This window comes from Mus caroli, unplaced genomic scaffold, assembly GCF_978045245.1.
Source record: "Mus caroli unplaced genomic scaffold, Mus_caroli_1 scaffold_19, whole genome shotgun sequence".
In the NCBI taxonomy this organism is placed as follows: Eukaryota; Metazoa; Chordata; class Mammalia; order Rodentia; family Muridae; genus Mus; species Mus caroli.
The window spans coordinates 56,016,095-56,034,954 of NW_028227274.1; the positions used below are offsets into that span (position 1 = coordinate 56,016,095).

At 41.7% G+C, this 18,860-nt stretch overlaps 1 protein-coding gene across 1 annotated transcript in view; it reads right to left on the reverse strand.

The window, feature by feature from the left end:
* Positions 1–13,871: 13,871 nt before the first annotated feature.
* The window catches only part of Fbn2 (fibrillin 2), a 198,052-nt gene continuing 193,063 nt past the window's right edge, over positions 13,872–18,860 (reverse strand). Inside the window, exons 64-65 of the mRNA XM_021150431.2 lie at positions 17,434–17,611; positions 13,872–15,854 (exon numbers count right to left, since the gene is read on the reverse strand). Of these exons, the coding sequence (XP_021006090.1) occupies positions 15,480–15,854; positions 17,434–17,611 (553 nt within the window). The 3' untranslated portion in view covers positions 13,872–15,479. The remainder of the gene's footprint in view (positions 15,855–17,433; positions 17,612–18,860) is intronic.

Below are 18,860 nucleotides of genomic sequence, written 5' to 3' on the forward strand. Positions count from 1 at the left end.
CTGTTGAATGGGCCTTAAGTCCAATCAGACAGCTGTGTAGAATTATTAATTGCTTTCCTTCCTTGGCCCCCTGCATATCACCTACCGGTACTATAAGAGCTACTCTTCAGGAGGGAGAATTAGTATCAATTCAATTCAAATACTCCAAGTCCTGTGTCCAAAGTGTATGGTGTCTGCAGCAATACATACTTACCACTAACCTCTGAGAGACCACCAAGGGCAGCAGCGATAGCCTTTATTGTTTTGGGAGTCTCTTGAACTTCCTTCACAACAACTGGAAAGGAAATTTCTCATACCTGTATATGTGTGTGTGTGTGTATTAGATAGTCTATGGCTTTGGGGGTGCATTATCATTCCAAGTAGCATGATTTTACTTAAACTACATCTATGCATCTGTGTGTAATTTTAGCTAAACATAATATGATTTCCTGTGGCTATTCAAAACATCCTTAGTGTTATCTCCCCTCCTCCTTCCCTTGCTATCTGTACAGTTTCCCACCCACCCCCACTGAAAGCCTCACCCCCATTTTCTCTTCATAACACTTGTGTTCTGCTACCTGTATCTGTAAAGCTGTCTCCGCCAGGTTCCATCTTGCTTTCCTAGTTTCTGTGTTCATTCTAAGTTATAAACTCACTTTTAAAAATTGGGAGCTAGGATCTAAAAAGTGAGAGCGAACATGTGGCATTTGTGTGTGTCCCATCAGCAGCTGAAGGACATTTAACTTGCTTTCCATTTCCCAGTGAGTGTGAGTCAATTGGCAAGGAACATGGCTGAGCACCCATGGAGGAGGACGTTGAATCCTTTGGGCATGTGCTAAGAAGTAGCATAGCTGGGACCTATGGTATATTTATTTTAGCTTTTTGAGATTCCGCCATCGTGATTTTAAGAGTGGCTTCAGGGGCTGGTGAGATGGCTCAGTGGGTAAGAGCACCCGACTGCTCTTCTGAAGGTCCAGAGTTCAAATCCCAGCAACCACATGGTGGCTCACAACCATCCGTAACGAGATCTGGCGCCCTCTTCTGGAGTGTCTGAAGACAGCTACAGTGTACTTACATATAATAAATAAATAAATCTTTAAAAAAAAAAAAAAGAGTGGCTTCAGTAGTTTGTGATCCTACCAACAGTGAGTGAGGGGTCCCTCTTCTCCACATCCTCCCTAGCACTGGCTGTTGCTAGTTTTGTCGATCTTGGACATTGTGATGAAAGAAGGGAAAGTCTCAGAGTTGCATTCATTTGCATTTCCTCAATTGCTAAGGATGAAGAACATCTTTTTTGAGATATTTCTTAGCCATTTTTATTCCTTCTATTGAGAATTATCAGTTCCAATTCATAGTTCTTTTTTTTTTTAAAGTGAGTTTCAGGGTTCACACTGAAGTCTTTGATCCATTTGGGGTTGACTTTTGTGCAGGGTGGTCGATAAGGGTCAGGATTACCTCTCCCACATTAGACATATAGCTTTCCCAGCACTATCTGTTCAAGCTGCTACGTTTTTTCCACGGTATGCTTTTGGTATCTTTTTTTCTGCTTTAACTTTTGTTTGCTCTTGATAACTTTATACATGTTTAGCCTACTGCTCATCTGTAAGCGGTGAAGCCTGGAGATCTTCTACCCCATCATTCCTAAGATTTTTGTCTTGTTTGACCTTGTGTACGTCCTGTGCATGTAACCATTGCTGTTGTAAGTTCATGGTTTCAATAGCCATTTTCATATTTAGAAGACCATATTTTGCGCACCCTCCCCATCCTCTTAACTCTTTCATTCTTTCTACGTCTTCTTCCCTCATGACTCCTGAGCCTTGATGGTGGTGGGGTTAATTTAGATGTCTCCTTTAAGGTACTTTATTATTCTTTCTTGTCTTGCTTCTCCCAGCATATCTGTTATATAACTTGAGAATCACAGATAAATTATCTTACTAGGTCCAAGGAACATAATAATCTCTGAACATTGGAGATCCTTAATAGCTTACATGAAGTGAGTTCCTGAGTGAATGTAGAAAACAAGAGGTTATGCATGCTTAACAGTATATACCAAGGATGGCACCAGAAGAAACAGGCCTACCTGCCTGAACTTCTCATCTCCATTGCCAACATGGTAGCAAAACCCACTGTTGATCAAGTTATTGGAACAGCCCTCAGTTGGCCTTTTTGCATTTGTCCTTGATGGCCACTCCAGTTTATTTATCCCTCAGTAGCCAAAGCTATCCATTCAACTGCCATTATTCCCTGTTTAGAAATAGTGAATTACTAACTATGGGCTAGGCACTGTCCCGGGTCAGAGAAGTGACACATAACTCAATAACTTTTTTATCTTTCTTACAAATTTCTAATAACATTTCTAAAACAGATTTTTTTAAAAAAAATGTTTACATGCATAAGTGTCTGTGGGCCAATGTATGCCTGCTGCCTACCAAGGCCAGACTAGGATATTAGATCTGTAGGTCTTAGGAGCAGAAATCCTTCTATATATTCCAGAAATTGCAAATATGTCAGCGAAAGCATCTATGGAGTAAGGATGTCCACAGAAGGAGGGATAGAGAGGTGGGTCTAAGGACAGATTGTTAAAGGTCTCGTGGGCTGCCAGGTTCTATCCTGTGTAACACAAGAAGGTGGTAGGAGCTTGGAGAAGAATGGAGAAATGGTCAGAATTGCATCACATTTTTAACGGGTCACTTTGACTACTGAGGGATGAACAAACGGGAGAGGCCATCTAGGACAGATGTAGAGGGGCCAGCTGGGAGGCTCTGCCAATAGCTCAAGTGACACTTTGTTTTCCTGTAACATTGGCAATGGAAGGGATAAGCTATGACCACATGCCTGCATATAATGAAAGCAGTGTCCATATGATTTAATGTAGAGTATGAAGAGGAGAGTCCGGATGACGCCTTTGAGTTTGGGATCAGGTGGTTTTAGAGGCTCCTTTTAGACCTGAAAATTCATTTGGATCAGAATATAATAGGAACAAGCAACAGAATGTTTCTTTGTTGGTTTTTTTTTTTTTTTTTTTTTTTTTTGAGACATAGACATAGTAAAGACTCGTGAGAAGTGGAACGGGCACCAGGATTTGTAAGCAAGCTCACTCATCTGGACCACAGGGCTTAGAAGAACACAAGAAGTCCCACACCCTCTTGGGTTCTCTCCAGCCCTTTCTTTTTTGAGTCGTGTAAATCACCAGATCTCCTTTTTTCATGTTGGCTGCTGAAAGCTTAATGCTATATTTAGTTAGTCCTTGTTAAATAACAAAATCCTTCTACAGTGAATGTCATAAATAGCAAAGCTATGAATAACTAATAGCTTATGGATCAGCTGTTTGTGCTGGTCTTCATTGAGAGGTTTTTCTTTCCTGGTTTTCTTTACTGGCTCAGCTGTCATGAGCTGTGTCAAAAAAATCTCTAGTGGCCTTGTCCTGCTCATCACATGGAGTCTGGGATGCAAGTGAGAGCAAGCAGCAACTGTAACATCTGATGGTTGTTCCTACCTTAGAAATGAGACAGACTCACACCACCTTCTGATGCTCATCACAAGCCCACCAGGCAGCCTAGTCAGCTTCTTTTGGTAGGAAGAACTACAAAGAATTTGTGGCCAGGCAGTGGTGGTGCACACCTTTAACCCCCGCCCTTGGGAGGCAGAGGCAGGCAGATTTCTGAGTTTGAGACTAGCCTGGTCTACATAGTGAGTTCCAGGACCATAGTGAGTGCCAAGGTGTGATTAGAAGAAAGTGTGAAAAAAATTGATAATACAAATTTTGAACTAGCTACACACACACACACACACACACACACACAGAGAGAGAGAGAGAGAGAGAGAGAGAGACAGACAGACAGACAGACAGACAGACAAATGTGTGCGTGCATGCATGTATTTCTTGGCACTTTGTCTCAGTGTCTTCTTCTATTTGATTTTTGCATTACCTGTCCTTTCTAAATACTAAAAAAAATCTTAAATGTCATTAGTTATCACATCATATTATAATTTACATCGGAAGATTTTACCCTGATATTGTATTGTATTATATTTTACAATGGAAGATTTTACCTGGACATATGCACGCCTCAGCTTAAAGAACTTTCTGTTCAGTTGGTTGGAATTGCTCTACACTTTCATACAAATTCAAATTCAACTAGCAGAATTTTGAATAAGCCAAGACCTTTCTGAAGAGTTGTTTTTTACTCTCATTTAAGGAAAACAGAATGCTCCAGCATGTTAGGTATCAGACCATAAATAACAGTTGTCTTGTATTGTCCTGTAGTTCTCTATATCTGCATCCTTTCCATGAGTTGATGGCCTGGAGATCAACCATTAGAGAGAAACAGAAACTCCCAAGCAAGAGGATTTTAGAAGAAAAGACCTTGATTTGGGGCTTGCTTCTTCTTTAGCTGGAGAATAGATGGACCCCAATCAGATAGACCAGTGTTGATGTCCTTACTAGTTGGGAATTGCTCTGTCATGACCCAACACTTGTGAAGACTTCTCTTCATGTCTAACTATCGAGTAAAACTCAAGGACTACTGTTGTTTTGTTGAATATCAGTTGCCTGTAGACTCAGCTGGCTCTTTTTATTATGTGAGATGCTGCAAAAAGTTCTTTCTCTTATCATTTAGAGGGAAGTGTATTTTCATTTAAAAATACTGTATAAGAATGGCAGGACTTGGGCCAGGTCAATGTAGGTTCAACCATGAGCACGGAAAGGGACCGTAGAGGTGGGAGAAAAATAACTGTCTACCTCTTTTTTTTTTCTCTTGATCAACAAGATAGGCCTTTGCTTGTATGGGTTACAGAATTCCTGGAGGGGTGAGAAGGGCTCACTACTTGAGGTTTAATAAGGTTAAAAACTAAGCAGGAAGAGATAATAATGGTGAACACAATTTGCCCAAGGAATGGAACTTGTGACAGTAGGAGATGGTCTTTGTTTCAAGCACAGGCATATATGGTAGGGGAGTACCCAATCTAAAAAAGCATTTAGAGGCCAAATCCTTCAAAAATCACTTTCCCAATCTCCACAAGAAAGAATGGGAGGCAGGGACTGATGACCAGGTGGATGAGGAAAAGGATGAAGAAAGGGATGGGTGAAGAAACATGGGCTTACAGAGCTCTGTGACTGTGACTGTCCCAAATGCACATGGCTGAGCTCTGTAGTCTTCAAGACTGCTTCGTCCTCTGCTCCAGTGGATCAGCTCTTACCATAATTTTTGATTTGTCTTCTTCTTCTTCTTCTTCTTCTTCTTCTTCTTCTTCTTCTTCTTCTTCTTCTTCTTCTTCTTCTTCTTCTTCTTCTTCTTCTTCTTCTTCTTCTTCTTCTTTTTGAGACAGGCTTTCTCTGTGTAGCATTGGCTGTCCTGGAACTCACTCTATAGACCAGGCTGGCCTCAAACTCAGAGATCCACTTACCTCTGCCTCTCAAGTGCTGGGATTAAAGGTGTATGCCACCACTGCTCGACTGATTTGTAATCTTTGCTGCTTTTGGAGATGAAAGTAACCTTATTGAGCAATAGAATCTTGGTGAAAGTAATTAAGATGTAAGTTAAGGTGAAATCATACCAAGTTGAAATGCCAACACCCAGAAGGCTGAGGTTAAAAGATCACCTAGTTCAAGGCCAACTTGGGACAACCAGACAAGGCTACAGCATGAGGTCTTGTCTCAAAATTAACAAGAACAAAACCATAATGGATTATAGTAGTTCTTTACCCCGATATGGCTGGGGTCCTTATAAAAGGAGACCATATATGGAGAGAGATACATTGAGAGGAACTTGCCACATGACCATAGATAATCAGAAACTGAATAACTGGAAACAAGAGTCAACAGATGCTCTAGCAAACCAGTCAAGGCTAAAAATCTACACTACAGGTTGCATAATGAACATGGGACCACACATGCCTTGATGTCAGTGTTTGGAAATTTGTGACAATTCCTTTCTCTTTTTATTTTCTTTTTTAAAAATTATTAGATATTTTTTTATTTACATTTCAAAATTTATCTTGTTTCCTCATTTCCCCACTGAAAACTCCACATCACATCCTTCCTCCCCCTGCTCACTAACCCACCCATTCTCGATTCCCTGTCCTGGTATTTTCCTATACTGAGTCATTCCTTTCTTTTTTAAGGCACTTGATTTTTAATGCTTTGTTCTAGCATCCTAGGAAACTGATATAGCTTGCTTTTTTTCTCATCCTCAAAACAAGCAATGTGGTCTGTTGTACCCTTCTGCAGTAGACTAGTTTGAAGCAATGGACAACTGTAGATTTTACTAATAGATTTCTGTTGAGTCTGCATATTGCTTGACATATTTTTGGAAATTCTGATTCATTAAATCTAAAGGGAGCATATTTCAAACAATAGAAATGGCATTGGAATCTGTGTTAAATGATTTCAGATCTCAATACTCACCGAGATCAAAGATATACACTATTAATGTAAATAAAATCAGTTTAATTAATAAATTAGAAACAAAGATTATTTTATATGATCTTTGAAGTTTATAGCTTTATTTGACCTCATATTTATCTTTTCTCTGTCACTCAATAGTTACAGTAGGAAAATAGGAAGAGACCTGGGTTGTCTCACACTTGGAGTTTTATGTTACATCAGGAGTCATGAATTGCTTGAGGGCTAGTAATTATGGAAAGATCCCCATATGGAAAGATGTATTAAATACTACTTTCCATACCGCCTCTTGCTGATCTGATCCAAATATAAGTTCAAAGGGTGAGTGGGTGATCGGTGGTATCTGTAGACCCATGGACAGACTAACTCTATAGACATAGCAGCTATTCGGGGACCTTGAAGGAATGCACATGCCATTGACTAACCCTCTATCTGTACTCAAAAGAGAAAACTAGGAGGAAGTGAGGGAACTGGATGGCTGTGGATTATGGATGAGATCAATGTTATAAAACAGAACTGCTTTTATTATCAACAGCGAAGAGGATCTTATATAAACTTTTGAGGACAGAGTTGATATCTTCTCTCTACTTTGTTTTTGTTGTAAAACAAATATAAGGACAAAGTCAGACACACAACGCAGACAAAACCCAGATTTAAAACAGATGCTAGAAAACGGTTTCTTTTTCCTCCTGTTCTGAAAACCATTTGGTATGGTGAGGCCAGAAAGATAAGGAGAAGAATTAAACTGCCAGGTTCCTGGAGAAATAGTTACGGGATGAACATGACAATTGTAAGGGCTGGCCCTTTAATATGTGAATTAGCCTTGTTAGGTCAAATGCACTTATGCTTTCAAAAATGACTTGTGGAATTACTTATCACATGAACCTTCATGTCTGTTATGTTCTCAACCAGCTCATGGAATAGTTTAACACAATATTAAAGGAAAGGCTTGGAAAGAAACTAAATTGATTATAGGGGCTGACACACATGGCTACAGTGTTAGACTTATCTATTAGCTGGACAGTTTTCACCATAATGGATTATAAAGTATAACTCTCGAGACTGAATGGTTTTTCTCTCTCTGTATTTTCCTTGGTGTTATGTGAAATGTCAACAGCTAGCTCTTAGGCAGAGCAGACTCTGCCATTCTCCAGAAGACAGGCTGGGGTTTTCTTCTGCAGGGACTGAGCCCAGCCTTTTACTCTAAGGCAGACCCTAATTTTTTTTTTTTAAGCCAAGATGTGTTTCTTTCAGAAAACAGATCCATGTGTTTTGTTTCTTGACCCATTCAGCCAATCTGTGGCTTTTGAATGGAGAACTGAGGCCACTTATATTTAAAGTTAGAACTGAAATGCGCATGTTAATTTGGGGCATTGTTGTTGACGTTTGTCTCTGTTGTTTGTACTCTCAGGGGTACTTTGTGTCTGAGTAATAATGGCTACCTCTCTGTTTCTACAGTCTCTTGGTTTTGCTTACTCCTCTCTTCGGCCTGCAATATTGCGTCCTGTCTGCTCTTTGAGGTTGGTTTTTTGGATATACATGTTTTCTTTTGTTTGTTTGTTTTTTGTTTTTCCTTTTGTTTTGTTTTGTTTTTTAGGCTGTTTATATCATGGATAACTTTTCTTCCTTCTTCAACTATGTCAGATTATTTTGCTGGGTGCATTATTCTAGGTTGACTATCAATGTCTTTGGGACTTGGAATGTGTTTTTCATGGCCATTCTTCTTTCAAAGATTCCATCAGGAAATAAGCCATGGTTCTGATGGGTCTCTCTTTACTTGAATCTTGTCTTTTCCCTCTTGCATCTTTCCAAACACTTTCTTTGTTGTGTCTATTTAATGCTTTAGCTATGATATGCTATGGAGACGCTCTTTTCTGGTCTTGTCTATTTGATGTCTTATATGGGTGTATTATTTTACAGTTTTGGAAAGTTTTCTATGGTGTTTGTTTGTTTACAGCGACCCACATTTCCTGTATATCTCTTCTTCACGTTTTAATTTTTTTATAGTTCTGATTTCTCTAGATCCCACTTTATTTTCAAGTCCTGACATTGTCTTCTGATTCTCTTTTGTCCTTTCTTCTAAGTTTTCTAGTTGTGTCACTGAGTTTTTCAATCTTATCTTCATCTCAGCTTGAGCCTTCTTTAATGTTTCTGTTTATAGACTTCTGTTTTCAAATCCTGGATGGTCTTCATCATTTACAACAGCCTTATGTTTGTCTAGTCTTGAGTATCACTCAGGTGTTTATTGTCTTTGAGGTTACTTTTCTTTAAATTTCATTGAGATGTTTCTTTGTGTTTTCTTTAAACTCCTTGAATCATTTGATGAAGCTTATGATTTTCTTTAAATTCTGTGTCCTAGAGTTCTTCCAGGTAGTAATCACGGGCAAACATCTCTACAGGACTTGTAGGTTTTAGAGAGGGGTTTCTGGGCTGATCTTTCATATTGTTTGTACTTTTTCAATGAGATCTGGGCATATGGCATTTTAAAAAAATTTTAATTCTGTGACTGATATATGGAAAGAGTAGGTTGGGGCATAACTGAGGATGTCTGAATGGGTTAAACATAGAGCCTGGAAATAGCTTAGGGTGAATGAACTCAGGTGAACACAGGGAACTGGGCTGTTATGCAGGGTGTGCATTCTGGTCCAAGCCTGGAATATTGGGGTGGATCTAGGGATAGGGAAGACTGTGGCGGTGGGGATCGGTGGTGGATCAAGCAGACTCACATGGCTGGAGCTTGGGTGTGCAACATCTTCCTGGGTGGAAAGGTTGTATGAGGCATGGGAGGATCCTGTGGGTCATTGGTAGGGCAGAGCACATTCTGAAGGGAGTGGGTTATGGCACAGATAAGGACAGTCAGACTAGGCCAGCTCTTCTCTTCGTGTTCCTGTAGGCTATGAACATGGCAACTTTTGTCCTTACTGCTGTGTTCCAGGAATCCTCCGTGTCATTTATCAAAATCTGCCTCTTTGAGGTCCAGCTCATTCTCATCACTTCTAGGAGACCTCTTTTAGATGTATTGCACATCACCAACCTCCCTTTCCCCAAGACTCTAGGGAGTCTTTTGTGCAAGTCTTTGTGCAAGACTGTCAGTATGGCCTTTGAGTAAATACCAATGTGCAGCCCAGGATGGTTGTCTTGTTTCTCTAAATTGTTTTATATCTGGATTGTGGTGAGGTAACACAATATCCTCCTTTGCAATCAAGACCATTGGGCCTCTTCCCCTGACTAACACTATAGCATTAATAGCTTCAGTGGATCAGGAGACCCTTATGGAACAAAACTTGTATTCAGTCTGCCCCCGATGTCCTGTCATTCCATTGATACTTTGGAAGAGCCTTTAGGACTCCCTAGAAAGGTGCAGAAAGTAGCATGAATCAAGACAATCTTTCTAAGATAAAGAAGTCTCGACCTGATAAACTTTAGAAATCTATTCAGATCATTTCTAGTAAACTCCATTATGGAGCTGCCTACTCTCTCCAAAAGATCCAAATCAAGGAGGCAGGCCACGAAACTGACTCCATGCAAACTGAACCTTCTCCTTCCCTTGGTTTGAAATTGAGGAGGCTCCATGAGCCTGACTCTGTACATTCGTCATCCTCATCCTTCTTTCTGTCACTGAATATTTCTAGATTTAGTTATGTGAGTTTAGTAGAATAATGAAGACATGGGGGTCATTGCTGGACCACAGTTGAGGGTCAAAATAAGGCCCTTAGCTTAGCTTAAATCCTGCCCTTGACTTGTAAGAGTAAGTTACCTGAGTGCAGGGAGGTTGGATCTGGTAAAAAGAGAGGCAGGAGGAACCCTTGGGGCAGAAATGTAAGCAGCTAGGGCAGTAATGCTGTCTTGGACACAGTGTTCGGACTTGGTTGTTCACTGCTTCTACTGTTATTTTGTAAATGGATCTAGTATATGAAGCAGTTATCTGGGAAGGCTATTTACGTTAGTGTTTGTTACAGTTTGCTTCTAAAATTCATGTAACATGTTTTCCGTTTCCTTTGGAAAACGTCTACAGTACATCCTGACATTTAATCTGTGGCCTTAATGGGGGTGACTAATGTGAGCTGTAGGTCCCTGGCAATTTGGAAGAAAACCAGTTTCATCTACTAGTACCATTTTTAGGCTCACAGGAAAAGGGGGGAAAGACAATTAAGAAATACAAGTAACTAGTGTACTTTCCTTGAGCATTCTTAGTAAAAGAAGTATTTGTTTTTTTAAAGTACGAAGGTCTGGTTTAAATAAAATGGTTAACCCTTCAAAAGCCAGGACTTTAATATGCATTTAAAGGTACAGGGTTTTGGGTGGGGTCTGCTATATTGCAGCCAATATCTTGGCATGTTAGCACACACACAAATCTCTGGTTTATGAGACACTGGGAGCAGTTACACAGAGGGTGGGGTGGGCAAAGGAAAAGCAGTGTTTAAATCGTGCTTGGAAAACATTTTGGATTCAGTAGGAGCCAAAACCATGGGAACTGGCCTATATCCTCAGGGCTTAAAAGAGATCCAAATAGGCTTACCATGTAGTGGAAGTATGCATAGCACCAGACTTCAGCCTGACAACCAGGGTTCTGGTCTCTCTTGTATGGAAATTGGCTTTGCCCTCAACTCTTAGAAATACGGGCTTCAGTTTCTTTACCTGTAAGTATGGGTAGGTTTCTGGCACTAATTTTCGTGGTGATGAATCATTCTAATGGGGACAATTGGTGTGCACAGTCTCTTTGCTCACTCTCTTAGGGACTGTGTAGTTGAGGGCTTTGGCTGTGTTTGTGGCTTGGACTTCTGAGCTGTCACCCACAATTCCCATAAGCAAGGAGCTGTATGGCAATTGGAAACATTGGTGGGAATTGGGGCATTTAAAGATCTCACAGCTGTGGAGCACTTGGGAAATAGGTTTATCTGGGTGCTATGTGTCTGGACATGCTAGTTCAGTTTAGTGGTGTACCAGTAATCAAAGAGCCATACTTAGGAAGAAGTCTTGGGTTGGTATGTGATCTCCTTTATTCTCTAGTGGTGGCTATGGCACAAAAGGAAAGGGCAGGAAAGGCTGGCCTTTCGGAGGTCCTGCTACCCGTTGAGCCCTCCTTGGATAGGAAGCTGTCTTTATTGAACCCTTGGAGCCACACTGTAAAATCAAGTCAGGGAAGTGAGACGCTACACAGTCTGTTCAAGGAGCTGGAAGTCAATTGTTTTTGCTAGATTCAAAGGAGGATTGTTTGCTTTTGTTGTTGTTGTTTTAATTGCAAGATTGTACTGTCTCAGTGATTGGATGATGAAATGAGTCATACATTGTATTGTCTGCTAGGATTCTAAGGAGATGGGTTTCAAAGATAGTCAGAAAAGCATACTTCTTGTTAAGTATTCATGGATTTGAATATGTTGAGAAAATGAGCATGCTTTAAAAAACCAAAACCAAACAATCAAACCAGTCACCAGATAGGAAACATCTTATTTCCCATGAGGCAGTGGTAAGCTCCCATCTTTCCATCCACCATTACTTCTCTTAAGGTTCTGGAGTTACTCCTTTATTCTTAATAAAATGTCCTCTTCCTTTTTTTCTCCAACAAACTTGTCTAAATAGCTCCTAATTAACCCATCGAAGTCCCAAAGATGTGTGCCCTGGAGCAGACAAGGAAGTGGTTGGTTGAATAAGCGGTGTGATCCTCTGCTGGACTCGTGCAAAGCAGGAGTGCAGATGAGCCAGCCGCAGGTGGCATGGTGCGGTGGGGTTTCTAGTCTCCTGAAGAGCAGGGCCCTTTCTTATCTCTAACATACTCTTAAAGAACACAAAGGTTGCTGAGTGGTCAGGTTGCACGCACTAAATTGGCACCTTCTGTGTCAAATATGGCTGCTTTTCACTCCTTTCGATTCCGTACATTGATTATAGTCCCCTAGCATTTTGACAGACCAGTGTTTTAGACGTTAAATTACCGAGGAGGTAATTAAAGCCAAGTAAGCCAAGAACAGACAGAGTGACCAGTATGGCTCCCAGTCCTAAGCTCACACAGAACAGTAGATGTTTGAATTCATTGTAGTTTATATGCTTCTCGGAATGATGTTAAGAGTTCAAACATGACTAACGCCCATGCAGTGTAAGCCACAGCAACGTGGAAAAGAACTAAACAGGACAGAGGTCTGAAGAGCTCTAAATCACAGTGAGGAGGGAGAGAGAGAGAGAGAGAGAGAGAGAGAGAGAGAGAGAGAGAGAGAGAGAGAGAGAGAGAGAGAGAGATGCTGTCATCTGAAGACCATTATGACTATCACACAGAGTCACTGGGTTTGATTTAGATTCCTGAGTTGATATACTTTTCTGTAAATTAAAAAAAATATATGCTGAGTGAATCTTTTGAGAAAATAATGGAAATGAGAATAACAACATGCTGCCTAAAACATCCTCCGTGGTGAGCTATAAGATGACGTAACTTACACTTGTCATAAAGCAGCCGTGGATGCCCATAAAGTGCTGACTTGGGTGGAAGCTTTTTGGAGTCATTTTCTTTGAGCGTTCTTCTTTGTTGCACGCCCAATGCCCTTTTTATGTTCCACACGAAGCTCCCAACATTGTAGGATTTCAGACTTCCTCATGAACAGATTAAAGGTGGAGTAAGAGGCTCGTCACTCCATATTCAGAACTAGAGTCAAATCTGGTTCCAGGTCATTTGACATTACAGAGCTCAAGCTGTACTATTAATAGACACCAGGTGAAGTTGCATGTGCACGGTAAGTTTTAAAGGATACCCCAAGGCAAATACTTTTCTTATTCCACGAAGCTAATTTCTGGTTGGCAAAGGACAGAATTAAGATTGGTCATAATATTCCCTTGTTTTCTTATTCCTTGGATTGAATTAACTTGTAAGTCTTGGAAAGTTTTTTGTTTTTGTTTTTTTTTTTTTGGTGTGAGTGTGTGTGCGTGTATGCCTATGTGTGTGTGTGTGTGTGTGTATGTGTGCACGCCCATTTTAGCAATCTATCAAGAGAGGATTCACATTAAATACCCTGCTAAATCTATTTACTTCGAAGAGTAGACTGCATGGCAAGGCAGCAGACAAGCTTTGGCTTGCTTTTGGGTATGTGCCATTTATATTGATACACGTCTGCAGTTCACTTCAGCGTCAAGATTTCGATTCAGGAAACTTTGCTCTTTTCTGTGCCTTATGGCCGATTCGAGGGCTGTAATAAGACATCCCACAAATGTGCAGTTGGAAGGAGTGGAATTTCTGGAAAACTGGACCCCAGGACACTCATGATTCATGGAGAATTGGAAACGCCCACTGCTCTAATTCTACTCCCCCGTGTGAATAGATCTAGAAGCAAATGCCCCATCTGCCTTTGTCGCATAAGGCACACCATCCTTTCACCTTTCTGCAGCCATGGCTCCCTCTCAGTCTAGTTCTTTAATAAATATCCCTGTAAGCGAAGTCTCCAGTGCCTCCCACAAATGGACCAGCCATTGGCGTCTCAGGAAACACAGCCGTAAGACTACCCCAAAATAAGCTTTATTGCAAGAAAAGTGTCATATTTGATACATAGACCTACAAAAACAAACACAACCAAAACCAATATGTTTTCCTCACAAACACTTGATTACAAATTTACACTGTTTCTCTTTTTCTTTTTAGTTATGAAAAACAAACGAACAAAACGAAACAAAACAAAATGAAACAAAAAACCCCGAAACATTGGCTATAACTGGCTACTACTCTTTGGTCAACACAGGTGCGAGAGGAATGACGGTGTGTGCTTTGGCCAATTTGTATCTCCGGTTTCCATCACTCTTCCAGGAATGGGTTCTCCAGGGAGAAGAACGTGGAGCTGTGCTCTTATTGGTTACCTCCTGGTGTGACATCTTTTCAAATGGCTAAAGCAAACTAAACATCAATTCATTTTACAAACATATTTCATACACAATAAGATGATAAAATGAGGCATATGGTGTATAACTACAGTATTAATGAAAATTCTAAAAAATAAAATAAAAATAAAAACCATGGGTTTAAAAAAAAAAACATCAACATATATTCCTTGGCTGCATGGCATGATTGTTTGCACACATGGCAATCCTGAATAGCATGAACATAATAAATGCACCATTTAATCTACGACAGCACCAAACTCGACAGAACGCCAGGTGTTCCTGCTCAAAGGAACGGCGGGTTCTTCAGCTGCCTAGGGGACCACAAGTGCACAGCACACCCTGGTAAGAATGAGGTGTTGTGGGAGGCACGTGTGGGTCCTTGAGGTTACGAGGAAGAAATTACAGTACAGTTTGGCCTGCAATGCTAACGGTCTCACAAGCAGTCAAGGTATTTTGCTACAGTGGTTGAGTTTCCTCTCCTGATGCCTGGCGAATCTGCTGATGTGAAATATTGTCATGGGAGCTGCTCTGGCTTTCATTTCCTTTGGACAGGATCAAAAGACTTCTGCATCTTTTTAAATTACTGATTACACTGCCCATTCAGCTCCGCAAGACTTTCTTTGAAATAGTCAGGTGCGTACCAGTTGGAGGGCTGGCGGAAAAACTAAAGGAAAACATCTCTTGAATGTATTGGATTTTTTTTTTTAAAGCACCTCTAAAAGAAATAGCTCAAATTTATAAATCTAAGAAAAACAAGCGAGTTTCCCTTTTTGTTTACATAGTTTGTTCATTTCTCCATATATTACTGCATTAAAATAAATAAACATCTATATTTTTTTTAATTAGCAACTATAGCAAAATACCCAAAGTGTTATAGACTGCTAACAGGAAGAAGGCTCACATTAGTTTTGTGCATTTAGTGCCATACGCTGATCTCTTGAACATTAAGGTTTGTTTTTTTTTAATATATTTAAAAATGAAGTTATATAAAAAATACAGTAACTATGTTTGCCTTTGCACTCAAATCTTTGGCCATACCAGAGTCTAAATTATCCTTCCCTGCGAGGGTCAACATTCCGAAGTCTGAATCAGGGAGAAGGAAAGGAATAGAAGTCCTTCTTTGTTTTTTTGTTTTTGTTTTTGTTTTTGTTTTTTTCCTCTTCAAAATTAGTCAGTGATGTTCCAAACACTTCTGAAGGCTGGCTGTGCTGGGATCTGAGCTGGGGCCCAAGTCTGCAGAGGGCTAATACAGCTGTATCTGCAACCTCATTCGGAGAGCCTCCCCCAGCACCCCCAGAAGGTAGTCGTCCTCATTGTGCTCCTCCAATTTCCTCAGCTCCTTCTTCCCATAGAGGGGGATGCTGGTGATTTCCAGTGTGTACGTGCCGGGAGCGAGCTTCTTCTTGGCTGTGTGCAGGTAGCTGAGCCCGTTCCTTTGGTGGATTCGGAAGACGCCATCCTCGTTCCCTTGCGAGATGACGTAACGGATGTGGTTGTTGAGGGGTTCAATGGCGGGGACCAGTTCTAGGATGTGCTCCTTGGAGCCAAGGCCTGAGAGGTTGAACTTCATGTTGACTGGGCTGTCCATGGCTACGCTCTCCAGGCTGATTTGCTCCTCCTGAGGGAAAGAGCAAGAACATACTTGAGTTGGTACCGGGCACAAGGTGGACTCAAAGGCCATCTGCGATTGACTGATATAGTCACAGAGGCAGGTTGAGGCTGCTCCCTGTCTGGCCATTTGCTGTTTGTAAAAGAGGCTGTTGCAAATTCCTGTCAGGGTGGGGGAAAAGCTTCACCCTGCAGAGGATGTCCTGTGAATCTTCCTGACCCTCACCCAGCCTCGACAAGATCATTAAAGTTATAGGACTTAGGCCACAGACAATAGTCACATATCAAGGTCCTTTGATGGGACTATACACTATTATGCTTAAGATTAACTTTTAAGTTGAGAGATAGTCACTTTTCTTTGGTGTTGTGGCCACTGGTAGTTTGTCTTTGTTTCAGTGGATAGTCCCATACACAGTGTGTATATGCGCACCACTAATCATATCCAGTAAGACAATGACTAATGTTGTATTGTGGGGGTGGGGGGCTCTCTTCAGGGAGTTGAGGGGGAGAAATGCGGATCAATATGATCATAATAATTTTATACATGTGTGAAATTCTCAAACACTTTAATGGAAAAGGACAATTTAAGAAATGAGTCTAATTTTCTCTTTTGTGGGGTCAAAATGAGAAGTCTTATTGCTATTCAACAGCAGAGCCTGCCCCCAGGGAAACCATCGCTGGGCTGTGACTTTTCTAGGAGCCTCCTTACTCAGAAGGCTCGGAGCCATCTGTAGAGTGAGCCAGGATTGGTTAAAAGCAGGGCCCAGACAATATGAACCGAATTTGTCACTTAGGAAGTGAGGTAAGAATGCTGCCTTAGTTAGACAGGATACACACACACCCCATAATGTTTTGATGTGGGTTTGTGCTTAAGTGAGGTTACGGTTGCAGAAGCTTCGAGGAACCCATCATTATTTACACACAGTCATGTTCTGTGTACCACAACGGGAAGGCTTTATATCTTGATGAGCGATTTGTCATGGTTAAATATCGGGTTGGATACTTCAGTCTACTTAAAAACACATGTAACATTGACTTGTAATTTTAAAGTAGTATCAGAGATTTGGGGGCTAAGTTAGTGTGGTCCTATAGATAAGAAAGGGTTCTGAGACCCAGAATACTGAAGCACAGCCAGTGTGTGTGTGTGTGTATGTGTGTGTGTGTGTGTGTGTGTGTGTGTGTGTGTGTGTGTGTGTGTGTATTGATAGGGGCAATTCTCAGTAATAGTAACTAAAAAGAGAGGTAAGTGGTGGCCTCATAGTGTCCCTGGCCTCGGGAAATCACCAACAGCCTATATGCCTATATGATGCCTGTATGTGGGTTATTAATCACTGGTGTGCACTTCAGGCATCGAGGCAAGCACTTCACATGCTCCTGTTCAGCAACATTCAGAGGTTGAGAGTTTTAATCCTCATTTTATAGGTGAAGGAGCTGAGGGAGAGGTTAGGTGCACATGTCCTAGGGAGGCACAGACGATCAGTGAGCAGGGCCAAGGAACACGTGTGTGTGTGTGTATGTGTGTGTGTAACCTTTTTTTCTTTCCTCCCTTTTCTTTGGCAAAGCAGGGCTTCTGCTCTGTGTCTACTCACGGCTGAGGCAGGCTCAGGCTCCTGCGCGCTCCTCTTCCGTCGGCCATCTTTCTTGGCGTAGCCATTGATTTTGCACTCGTAGCACGCTTCTGGGGACAGAGCGTTTTCGTCATCCTCTGCCTCCGTATCCACAGACAGGTACTGTCCTTTGTTGAAGCCCATTCCCGAGACACAGTGGCTGTTTACGAGATGCAAAAAAAATTCTTAGACATTACCATTAGCCCGGGCAGTCTAAAAGTCTTTAGGAAACATGGAAGCATAGGAAGACGCTATAAACCAGCTAGCAGCCCTTCTCATCCTGTGGGTCGCAACCCCTCGGGCCCGCCTGAGACCATGGGACAATACATATATTTATGTTATAATTCCCCCAGAGGAGCACGATTACAGTCATGAGATAGCAACGGAAATTATTTTATGGTTGGGCTCGGCACAACACGAGGAACTGCATTAATCACAAAACCTGATCTTTGTGGTTCTGTTCTTTGCCACACACAGAGGGAAAGATTTCCTCTTGTTTTGAAACAGCAAGATTCTTCTGAGGACGAGTCCTGGGCTTCCCCAGCTCTCAGTCCTATTTAGATTGAAGCACTTGAAAGCAGTCTACTTAAGGAGGTAAAAGCAGCTATGGAAGCCCAGAGGAGCCTGAAGCCAGCTCTTACCGCACAGGCAAAGATCTCTGCTCTAGAACTTGGTATTTCTGCATTCCTGTTTTAGTCAGCCGAAGGCAGCAATGCACTGGCTCTAAAGCGAGCCTTGCTAAGCCCAATCTTTTCTGTTATGTGTGACTGTATATCAGTGCTGGACAGACTGGTTCATGCCCCTTAGGGCCTGCCAGACTTGCTAATCCTTTCGAAGAAGATCACCCCTATTTACTTGTAAACTTCTGTGTCCCTGAGGAGAGCAGTCTTGAGCGGGGTGGGGCCCACCACACACAAGTGGTAAGATCTGTCTAAGTTCAGTTACCCAAGGGGTAGCATCCTTGTGGGGGAAGGACTGATCCCTTTCTGGGCAACATAAGACCAGATGAACAGAGAGACAAAGTCCTTCCTCAGGGGTGGCTGGGTCAGCATCTGTGGAAATAGTAGAGTGATGCAGTGGAGGACGTCACTCACACATCTGTCGCTCACAGTTAACACAGGAGCTGCCTAAGCGCTGCATCTGGCCTTGAGTCAGGATGAACCAACCTCAGCTATTACGAGGACCAAGGACTGAAGCTTCCATGGAAGCAAACGTCTCAGGCTCTCCACAAAGGAAGTGCTCCTACCCTGCATGGTGCCTATGTCCCAGTGCTATTCCCCTCTTGGAGTTCACACACAGGGGTTCCAGTTTCACCCTTGCAGGGGTGGGAAGCAAGGCTGCCTGACCCTGATGGCTCAGGAGAGAGGAAGAGTCACCCATCGTCGCTGCTGTTGGGGACAATGTCTTAC